We start from the raw sequence: 10855 nt of genomic DNA, 5'->3' as shown, positions 1-10855 counted from the left end.
AAAAAAAAAAAAAAAAAAAAAAAAAGGGGCCTGGTAGGAGGATCGCTTGAGCCCAGGAGTTTGAGGCTGTAGTGAGCCATGATCAGACCACTGTACTTCAACCTGGGTGACAGAGCGAGACCCTATCTCAAAAAAAAAAAAAGTTCATAATTTAATGGGGGTGATAATACTACCGATCTTGTAGGGCTGTTACAGGATTAAATGAGTTAACACACTGAAATGCTTAGAACTGTGCCTCGTACACAGTCTACGCCCAACAAAATGTTTGATGTTTTTATCTTGCCTTCACATTTGCCCAGAGACAAAGCAGCACACGGATTTGAGATTTCTCAGGACTGGCTTTAATTTGAAAAATCTGATTGGGGTCTCTTCCCATATCAGAGAAGGAACAGCCCAAGCTATGACCCCAGGGCCAGGGAATTCAGTCCCCACCAGACCCTGTCATTCCATCACTAGGGGGTAATCCCAGGCTCCCCTGCCAGCCCTGAGACAGGAGGACGGATGTGAAGTTGCCCAGGACTGGATTCTGTCTCTCCAAAGTGGCCCAAGCCCTGTTCTCTGTACTAGGGAAGCCAGCTGTGTCTTTTCGAGGACAGTTGGTCCAGCCAGCAAGCTCAGTTCAGATACCAGACAACCATCCCAGCACGAGGGCTCAGCGCCCTGGCCCCGGCGGCCGCTCCAGTGCCTGTGTGCCCACCAGCACGTCCATGAGGTAGTCCAGTTCGGCCTCGTCCAGCTCCGGAGCTTCCTCCTTGCCCGGCCCATCCTCAGGGCCTGGTTTGAGGCCTTCAGAGGCTGGTGCCCAAAGTTCATTGTCATACATAGAGGTGTCAATATCCTCAAACAGGCCCTCGAGCCCATCGTCCAGTAGACAGCCAGTGGCTGGGCCCAGCAGGTCCAAGGCACCCAGGCTGGGCGCTGCTCCCCCGATGCTACGGCCTGGTGGCCCCTCGTCTGCCAGTGGTTGGGGAGCCTGACTCAGGCCCTCAATGTGGCTGAGGTCCTCCAGGAGGCTGGCCATGGAGGCTGACAGGGCAGCATCCGAGCTTGCCAGTAAGTTGTCAGCGACACTGGGGGCTGCAGGTGGGCTGGGCACAGGTGGCAGGGCAGCTGCAGGTGCCATGGACGCCTGGATGCGCCGCAGAGTGTTCACCACCAGCACCAGGTGCCGCAGGTCCGGCTCACTCTGCTGGAGGCTGTGGTGGAGCTTGAGCACTGAGAGGTCAAAGAGGGAGCTAGAGGCCACGGCCGGGGGTGCCTGTGCCACCGCTGCGTGGCCAGGATCTAGCCACCAGGCGTCGACTGCCAGAGGTTCCTTCTCCTCCTCCTCCTCCCGTTTCCGCTTCAGACCCTTGCTCAGCATCTGCAGTGGGCAGGGAGTTATGGAGTTATAGTCAGTTATAGAAAACAAATGTTAAGTTCAAAGCCTGGATCTGACAGTTGCTGCAGGTAGGATCTTGGGCAAGTCACTTAATCTCTCTGTCCCTAGCTTTTCTTAGGGAACTTTAAAGATATAGACAATTTTTATTTAACTGTATATGTATATTTATAGATTTTTTTTTTTTTGAGATGGAGTCTCGCTCTGTTGCCCAGGCCGGAGTGCAATGCCGTGATCTCAGCTCATTGCAACCTCTGCCTCACGGGTTCAAGTGATTCTCGTGCCTCAGCCTCCCCAAAAGCTAGGATTACAGACGCACGCCACCACACCCGGCTAATTTTTGTATTTTTAGAAGAGGCAGGGTTTCACCATGTTGGCCAGGCTGGTCTCGACCTCCTGGACCTCAAGTGATCCGCCCATCTCTGCCTCCCAAAGTGCTGGGATTACAGGCGTGAGCCACCGCGCCCGGCCTATAGACTTTTTAAATTTTAAATTTTGTATTTAAGTATATTTATAGACTTTTTTATCTGAAAAAATAAAGATGGGGTGTCACTATATTGCCCAGGCTGGTCTCAAACTCCTGGCCTGAAGCAATCCTCCCCACTCAGTCAATAAGTACTTTTTTTTCCCTTTTATTTTTTGTAGAGACAAGGTCTCACTACGTTGCCCAGGGTGGTCTCAAACTCCTTGCCTCCAGCCATCCTCCTGCCTCAGCCTCCCAAAGTACTGAGATTACAAGTGTGAGCTGCCTTGCCCTGCCAATAAGTACACTTAATGATAACACTATTATTTCTTCAGTGAACCATGTGGAATGGCCAATATTCAACTTTTTCCCCTACAAAAGCAGCTGTTTCACATATTTCATTATAATAACATAGTTACATCTAAATAAGTTATAATATTAGAAATACTAAACTAGTTTCACATAGTTTAATATTGTCTACTATGACTATGTTTCAAACAGTAAATAAATAAGGAAACACAGGAAATGTACAGAGAATTACAGGAAGACACTAAAAGGTCCTAGAGACCTTTTAGATGATCAGAGAAGGCTCCTGTAAGGAGGTGACATTTGAATGGAGCCCTCAGGCCAGAGAAGTCAGCCATGGGAGACCCTGGGAAAAGCATTCCGGGAGGAGGGAACAACAAAAAAAGGCAAAGAAAAGCCCAGAGGCTGGATGGGCTTGAACTGGAAAGAGACCAGCATGGGTGGCACACAGAGAGTGACATGGTAGGAGACCAGATTGGGGAGCAGCTAGGGGAACGGGCACAAGCCAGGTCACAGAAAGCCACATATGCAGAAGTAGGGAGTTTGGATTTTATCCTGAGTGTAGTGGGCAGTCATTAAAGGAATTTGAGCAGGGAGGGAATGGTGTTGTGAGCTGATTAGGTTTCCGGAAGATTGCCCCCCATGGCTGCTTCGAGGAAGACTGTGGGGGGCAAAAAGAGGGGGGATCTGAGACCCACTGGTAGGCTGTACTCGTTTGGGACGGACGATGGTGATGGCCTGGAGCAGGAGCTGGTAGTGGGCATGGAAGGAAGTCGGTCGAGTCAGGACTTATTTGGGAGGCAGAATAGACAGGGCTTGTCGGGAAATCGTGATCGGCACCGGGGTCAGTCACTGAGATAAGTTTGACGGTCCACTGTTCTTGGAGTGGCGGCGGGGCTAGGGCTGGAGTTTTGGACCCCTGGCGCTACCTACTTTTTTGGGCCAGGAAGACTGTAGAGTCCAGTTCCGGGACCCTGCCTAGCAAGATTTTAAGAGTGGCCCACACTACTCAAAACAAGGTCTTCGTCCCCTTCCCCGCAGTCCGGGGAGTCCGGAACCGCAGGAATTCCGCCCCCACCCCCGACTCCGCCCCCGGGTCCCGGCGCCCCCTAGCGGTGCCCAGACCGGCTTTCCCCTGGGGATTCTGGCCCCTCTGACCCCAGGACCCCTTCTACTGCCCCGATTCCCGGCTGTGATTCCTGCCGGCCTCCCGGCGCCGTGCGAGCCGGGACCCCTGGCAGGCTGTTCTCTGCGCCCGGCCTCCGCTCGCTTCCGGCAGTGGAGGCGGCTCCTCCCGAAGCGGCGGCGGCGGGGGCGGGTGAGTCACGCAGCCGGAGCCAAGGAGCCGGCGCCTCCGCCCCCTTCTCGGAGTGCGGCGTGATTCACCCGGCCCGGCCGGGGCAGACAGCACGTAGAGGCCCGTGCGTCTCGATCCCGGGCAGCCCCGGCGGGCACCTGTCGGACCCAAGGATCGAACTCCGTGAAGGACCCGGCCGCTGGTAGCCCTTCTCTTCCCAGGCCCCTTCATTTACATACCTTGCTCACTAGCGGCCAATCAGAACGAAGAGGTAGCCACCCACAACCAATCAGGAAACGGCAGCGGCAGCATCGCTTGCTGGCTCTCCTGCGGAAACCGGCGCCTGGGTCGCGAGACGCAGTTCTGACTCTGGCTCACGACTCCAGACTCCTAACTACCCTTAGCGGCCGCCCACTCTCGTGGCTGCCCCGCCCTCCGCCCCAGGGATTGGCCCTGCATGGTGATGGGCGGAGCCTTCAGGGGGCGGATTCTGAAGGAGGGGCTTCAGGGCGCATGCCCGGGCAGCTGAGCGAGTGAGGGATGGAAAGAGGTGGCTTTTTACTCCGGGAAACGGTGGCGAGTGGGGACTTCTGCCTCTCAAAGTACGAGCCCCTCACAACTACCCATGCACCTGCCAAACCCGGCAATTAAGCTTTTTACACACCCAGCCCCGACAGGGGTCTACACTACAGATAATGCCCGGATTCAAATTCCGACTCGGGATTCCCCACTCACTGGATGCGTGACCTTGGAAAAATGATCAACCTCTTCAGGCTACACAAAGTTAAATGGGGATCGTCTTGCCTACCTCTTGACAGGATAGTTTAAATAGGATCGTATCTATAAGAACACAATACCACAGTCAAGCAATGCTGGACAGTTGGACTTAATTGTGGTTAATGGCGGGAGTGAGGGGGGAGTGCGATACCAACGGAATCACATCCCGGGCTCCATTCCCTAAGCAGCTGTGTGACCTGGGGCAAGTGTTGTAATCCCTTCTGGTCTGTTTCTCCTTTAAAATGAGAGAAAATAGAGCCTAGTTTACAGGATTGTTTTTAAGGATTAAATAATTCATGCAAAATCCTCAGAGTGGGGTGCAACGTGTTTTGTGTTTTATTTTATATATTTATTTATTTATTTATTTATTTGAGACAGATTCTCACTCCGTCGCCCAGGCTGGAGTGCAGTGGCACGATCTCGGTTCACTGTAACCTCCGCCTCCCAGGTTCAAGCAATTATCCTGCCTCAGCCTCCCGAGTAGCTGGGACTACAGGCGTGCACCACCACGCCTGGCTAATTTTTGTATTTTTAGTAGAGATGGGGTTTCACCATGTTGGCCAGGCAGGTCTCAAACTCCTCACCTCAGGTGATCCGCCCTCCTCGGCCCCTGAGTGTTGGGATTACAGGCTTGAGTTACCGCGCCCAGCTGGTTATTATTTTTTTCTTTACTTTTTATTTTATTTTATTTTGTTTTTGAGACAGGGTCTCGCTCTGTCACCAGGCTGGACTGCAGGGGTGCCATCTCGACTCACTCCAGCCTCCTGGGTTCAAGCTATCCTCCTGCCTCAGACCCCCAAGTAGCTGGGAACTACAGGCGCACACCACCATGCCTGGTTAGCAACGTGTTTCTTTGTTAGTAGTAATAGCTGTTGTAATAGCACAAGCTCTTAGTTCAAGGTGGATAGACATGCAGGATGGGGCTAGAGGTAGACAGGGTATAATACTCCTCCCATGGCTGGATGCAGTGGCTCATGCCTGAATACTCTCTCACCTAGATTTAATTGATAGTTGTTAGCTAGGCAACAACTGTAATCCAATACTTTGGGAGGCCAAGGCAGGAGGGTCACTTGAGTCCAGGAGTTCACTTGAGTCCAGCCTGGGCAACATAGTGAGATCTCATCACTATAAAAAAATTTAAGAATTAGCCAGGCGTGGGCCGGGCGTGGTGGCTCACGCCTGTAATCTCAGCACTTTGGGAGGCCGAGGTGGGCAGATCACGAGGTCAGGAGTTCGAGACCAGCCAGGCCAACATGGTGAAAACCTGTCTCTACTAAAAATACGAAAAATTAGCCAGGCGTGGTGGCAGGCGCCTGTAATCCCAGCTACTCAGGAGGCTGAGGCAGGAGAATAGCTTGAACCCAGGCGGCGGAGGTTGCAGTGATCCAAGACAGCGCCATTGCACTCCAGACTGGGCAACAGAGCGACTCTGTCTCAAAAAAAAAAAAAAAAGAATTAGCCAGGCGTGGTAGCATGTTCTTGTGGTCCCAGCTGCTTGCGGGGCTAAGGTGGGAGGATTCCTTGAGCCCAGGAGGTCAAGGTTGCAGTGAGCCATGTTCATGCCACTGCACTCTAGTCTGAGTAACAGAACAAGACCCTGTATAAAAAAAAAAAAAAAAAAGCAATAGTTGGTAACATTGTGCTAAGTTGCCTTTATCTACGTATGTGTATATATTGTTTCTTTTGCTAAACCTTTGGAGAGTAAATTGCAAGCATCTTGATATTCTACCCTTAACAGCTCAGTAGGCATCTCTTAAGAATAAGGACATTAGGCCCTGTGCGTTGGCTCACACCTGTAATCCCAGCACTTTGGGAGGCCGAGGCAAGCGGACCACCGGAGGTCAGGAGTTCAAGACCAGCCTAACCAATATGATGAAACCCCGTCTCTACTAATAATACAAAAATTAGCTGGGCATGGTGGCATGTGCCTGTAATCCCAGCTACTCAGGAGGCTGAGACAGGAGAATTGCTTGAACCCAGGAGGCAGAGGTTGCAGTGAGCTGAGATTGCATCATTGCACTCCAGCCTGGGCAACAAGAGCAAAACTCCATCTAAAAAAAAAAGAATAAGGACATTCATGTACAAGCCACAAAACTACTATTTCACATCTAATAGAATCAAGAATTCCACAATATCACCTAATAGCCAGTCTATATTCAAATCTCTCCAACTGACCCAAGAATACCCGTTATAGTTGCTTTCTTTTCTCCAAAATCAGGATCCAATGAAGGTTCACATGCTAATTTGGTTGTAATGAAGAAATTACATACTATATTTTATTCTCGAATATTCCCCCACCCAAATCCTTTTTTTTTGAGACAGAGTCTTGCTCTGTCACCCAGGCTGGAGTACAGTGGCGTGATCTCGGCTCCCTGCAACCTCCATTTCTGGGTTAAAGTGATTCTCCTGCCTCAGCCTCCCGAGTAGCTGGGATTACAGGTGTGCGCCACCACGCCTGGCTAATTTTTTGTGTGTTTTTAGTAGAGACATGGTTTTGCCATGTTGGCCAGGCTGGTCTCAAACTCCTGACCTCAGGTGATCCACCTGCTTTGGCCTCCCAAAGTGCTGGGATTACAGGCATGCATGACCATGCCTGGCTAATTTTTTTGTATTTTTAGTAAAGACAGGGTTTCACCATGTTGGCCAAGCTGGTCTCAAACTCCTGACCTCAGGTGATCTGCCCACTTTGGCCTCCCAAAGTGCTGGGATTACAGGCGTGAGCCACCACACTGAGCCTCAAATCCTTTTTTATGTTTTGTTGACATCGAATTTCTGGCAAAACAGCCTAGTCATGCTGCATAGTGTCCCACATTCTGGATTTGTCTGACTGTGTTTAATTTGTTCCTCTCTTTTTTCCAATAAGCTGGAGGTTGGGTCTAGGGGCCTGGTGAGATTCTGCTTATGCAGTGAACAGGGAGACTCCACAGGGTGTGTCCTAATCCTTATTAATGTACTTCCTAATCCTAATGCATTATAGTAGTTGGCACCCACTGTCAGGATGTCCCACCATTGGTAATGCAGTTTCATCACATGATTAAGATTGTGAGGGTTACATCGTAAAAGAAATTTATCCTTTCTAGTTAGCAAATAACCTTTGGGATGATGCTTTAGAGCCTGTCAAGATCCTATCTCCAGGATGTATGTGGTAGCTCATGCCTGTAATCCCGGCACTTTGGGAGGCCAACGCGGGAACTTGAGCCCAGGAGGTTTTTGGTCTCGATCTCCTGACCTGGTGATCCGCCCGCCTTGGCCTCCCAAAGTGCTGGGATTACAGGCGTGAACCACCGCACCTGGCCGGTTTTTTTTTTTTTCTGTCGCCCAGGCTGGAGTGTAATGGCATGGTCTTGGCTCACTGCAACCTCCGCCTCCCGGGTTCAAGCGATTCTCCTGCCTCAGCCTCCTGAGTAGCTAGGATTACAGGCACATGCCACTATGCCTGGCTAATTTTTGTATGTTTAGTAGAGACGGGGTTTCACCATGTTGGCCAGGCTGGCCTCAAACTCCTGACCTCAGGCGATCTGCCTGCCTTGGCCTCCCAAAGTGCTGGGATTACAGGCGTAAGCCACCACGCCTGGCTTTTTTTTTTTTTGAGATGGAGTCTCTGTCTCCTAGGCTGGAGTGCAGTGGCACAATCTCAGCTCACTGCAACCTCTGCCTCCCGCATTAAACGATTCTCCTGCCTCAGTCTCCTGGGTAGCTGGGATTATAGGCGTGTGCCACCATGCCTGGCTAATTTTTGTATTTTCAGTAGAGACGGGGTTTCAACATGTTGGTCAGGCTGGTATCGAACTCCACCCACCTCGACGTCCCAAAGTGCTGGGATTACAGACATGAGCCACTGTGCCTGGCCAGAGCCCAGGAGTTTGAGAGTAGCCTGGGCAACATAGCAAGACCCAATCTCCACAAAATACTGTTTTTTTGTTTTTGTTTTTGTTTTTTGTTTGTTTTTGAGACGGAGTCTCGCTCTGTCACCAGGCTGGAGTGCAGTGGCACTATCTACAGAATACTGTTTTTAAAAACTTATCCTAGCATGGTGGCATGCACCTGCAGTCCCAGCTTCTTGGGAGGCTGAGGTGGATCATTTGAGCCCACGAGTTTGAGGCTGCAGTGAGCCATGATTGCACTAGTGCATGCCAGCTTGGGCGACAGGGTGAGACCCCAAAAAGATCCTGTTTTCCACTAACTTTTCACCCAACGGTTTGAGCATTCATTGACAATTGCTGCCTGAATTAACTACCGTAGTTAGCATTTTTGAGAACTTCCTTTAACCAGGAGCTTTATTCAAAACTAAAAGCTCTTCCCACAGCTCTGGAATTAACAAATGAGCTACTTGAAGAAGGTTAGGTCTCATTGCCAGTTTATGGGACGAGTTTTTTTTTTTTTTTTTTTTTTTTTTGAGACAGAGTTTCGCTCTTGTTGCCCAGGCTGGAGTGCAATGGCACAGTTTCGGCTCACCATAGCCTCTGTCTCCCGGGTTCAAGAAATTGTCCTGCCTCAGCCTCCCGAGTAGCTGGGATTACAGGCATGTGCCACCACGCCTGACTGATTTTGTATTTTTAGTAGAGACGGGGTTTCTCCTTGTTGGTCAGGCTGGTCTTGAACTTCCAACCTCAGGTGATCCGCCTGCCTCTGCCTCCCAAAGTGCTGGGATTACAGGCGTGAGCCACCACGCCCAGTCCACGCCTGGCTCTTAAATTTTTTTGTAGTGACGAGATTTCACTATGTTGCCCAGGCTGATCTTGAACTCCTGGACTCAAGTGACCCTCTTGCCTTGGCCTCACAAAATACTGGGATTATAGTTGTTCCCTGTCCAACAACTATCAAATAAATCTAGGTGAGATAGAATTCAGATGCTCAGAATACTTTTTTCCCCATCTTTTCTATGTGCTTGAATTTTTAATAATAAAATTAAGGTAAGATGCTAATTAGAACCAGGCCCCTACTAGGCAAATTCACATTTTCTGCCCTCCAGAATCCATTTTTATGGCTGGCAAAAGGGAGGCCTGGACCTGGAGTCTCCCAGTGGCTTACTCCAGGTCATACACTGAAGGAAAAGGAAAAGGCTCAGAGCATTGGCTCATGCCTGTAGTTCCAGCTGCTTCAGAGGCTGAGGTGGGAGGATCACTTGAACCTGGGAGACAGAGGTTGCAGTGAGCCAGGATCAGGCTGCTGCACTCCATCCTGGGCGACAGAGCAAGACTCTGTGGGAAAAAAAAAAACAACAAGAACAAAAACTCAGAGGAATCATCTGATTTATATATATTTATTAAGCACCTACTATGTGGTGGCCACTGTTGTAGATGGTGAGGATACAGCACTGGGTAAACTTCACAGTCTCACCTCTCATGGATCAGGGTAGGAGGTGAAGAGAGAAAATATATATGAAAACAAATGCATTCATTGATTTGCAAACATTTATGTCTTGAGCCCCTTTTGTGTGCCAGACACTGTTATAGGCACTGAAGAAAGGGCAGTGAAATTATAGATGAAAATCTCTTATGGGAGCAGATGAACAATAAACAAATTACCTTGGCCGGGCGCCGTGTCTCACGCCTGTAATCCCAGCACTTTGGGAGGTCGAGGCAGGCAGATCACTTGAGGTCAGAAGTTCAAGACCAGCCTGACCAACGTGGTGAAACCCCATCTCTACTAAAAATACAAAAGTTAGCCAGGTGTGGTGGTATGCACCTGTACTCCCAGCTACTTGGGAGGTTGAGGCAAGAGAATTGTTTGAACCCGGGAGGCAGAGGTTGCAGTGAGCCGAGATCGTGCCACTGCACTCCAGCCTGGGTGACAGAACAAGACTCTGTCCAAAAAAAGAAAGAAAAAAAAAAGAAAACAATCTAAACAACAACAAAAAAAAAAAAATTGAAAAAAAGAAAGCAAATTAAATTAATTTGCATTTTTAGTAGAGATGGGGTTTCACCATATTGATCAGGCTGGTCTTGAACTCCTGACCTCAGGTGATCCGCCCGCCTCGGCCTGCCAAAGTGCTGGGATTACAGGCACGAGCCACCGCGTCTGGCCAGTTTTTTTTGTTTGTTTTTTTTGTAGAAGCAGAGTATCCCCGTGTTGCCCAAGCTGGTCTTGAACTCCTAGGCTCAAGTGATCCTCCTGCCTCCGATTTCCAAAGTGCTGGGATTACAGGAGTGAGCCACCTGGCCGGGTCTACTTCTTTTGTTTCATCAGGTCTCTGCTGAATTGTCACCTCTTCAGACATAACACATCCTCCTCCCCAAAGGTGCACATCTCTCAGCTCACTGCAACCTCCATCTCCCGGATTCAAGCAATTCTCCTACCTCAGCCTCCCGAGTAGCTGGGATTACAGGCGCCTGCCACCATGCCCGGCTAATTTTTTTTTATTTTTTTTTTTAATAGAGATGAGAGTTTCATCATGTTGGCCAGACTGGTCTCGAACTCCTGACCTCAAGTGATCCACCTGCCTGGGCCTCTCAAAGTGTTGGGATCACAGGCATGAGCCACTGTACCTGGCCTGCTTTTTTCTTTTCCTTTGCATTTACCTGCTCCTAAGGTACTAGACAATTTGTATTTTTTTTTGGTTGTTTTGTTTTAAAAGTAGCCCGGCGTGGTGGCAGGCGCCTGTAGTCCCAGCTACTCGGGAGGCTGAGACAGG

At 49.9% G+C, this 10855-nt stretch overlaps 1 protein-coding gene across 2 annotated transcripts; it reads right to left on the bottom strand.

The window, feature by feature from the left end:
• Positions 1–341: 341 nt before the first annotated feature.
• SERTAD1 (SERTA domain containing 1) lies at positions 342–3813 on the bottom strand. 2 transcript variants are annotated; one of them, XM_032172890.2, is made up of 2 exons: positions 3684–3813; positions 342–1363 (listed from the first exon to the last, which is right to left on the bottom strand). In XM_032172890.2, exon 2 carries the CDS (start codon positions 1361–1363, stop codon positions 653–655), a length of 711 nt encoding a protein of 236 aa, XP_032028781.1. In that variant the 5' UTR covers positions 3684–3813; the 3' UTR covers positions 342–652. The 2 variants fall into 2 exon arrangements, with proteins under 2 accessions (XP_032028781.1, XP_058282677.1); XM_058426694.1 differs by lacking the exon at positions 3684–3813 and adding an exon at positions 3081–3222.
• Between the last annotated feature and the right edge of the window lie 7042 nt (positions 3814–10855).

Source organism: Hylobates moloch, unplaced genomic scaffold (genome assembly GCF_009828535.3).
Source record: "Hylobates moloch isolate HMO894 unplaced genomic scaffold, HMol_V3 SCAFFOLD_13, whole genome shotgun sequence".
In the NCBI taxonomy this organism is placed as follows: Eukaryota; Metazoa; Chordata; class Mammalia; order Primates; family Hylobatidae; genus Hylobates; species Hylobates moloch.
The sequence above is the reverse complement of the archived record's forward strand: the minus strand, read 5'-3'. Positions and strand labels throughout refer to the sequence as shown.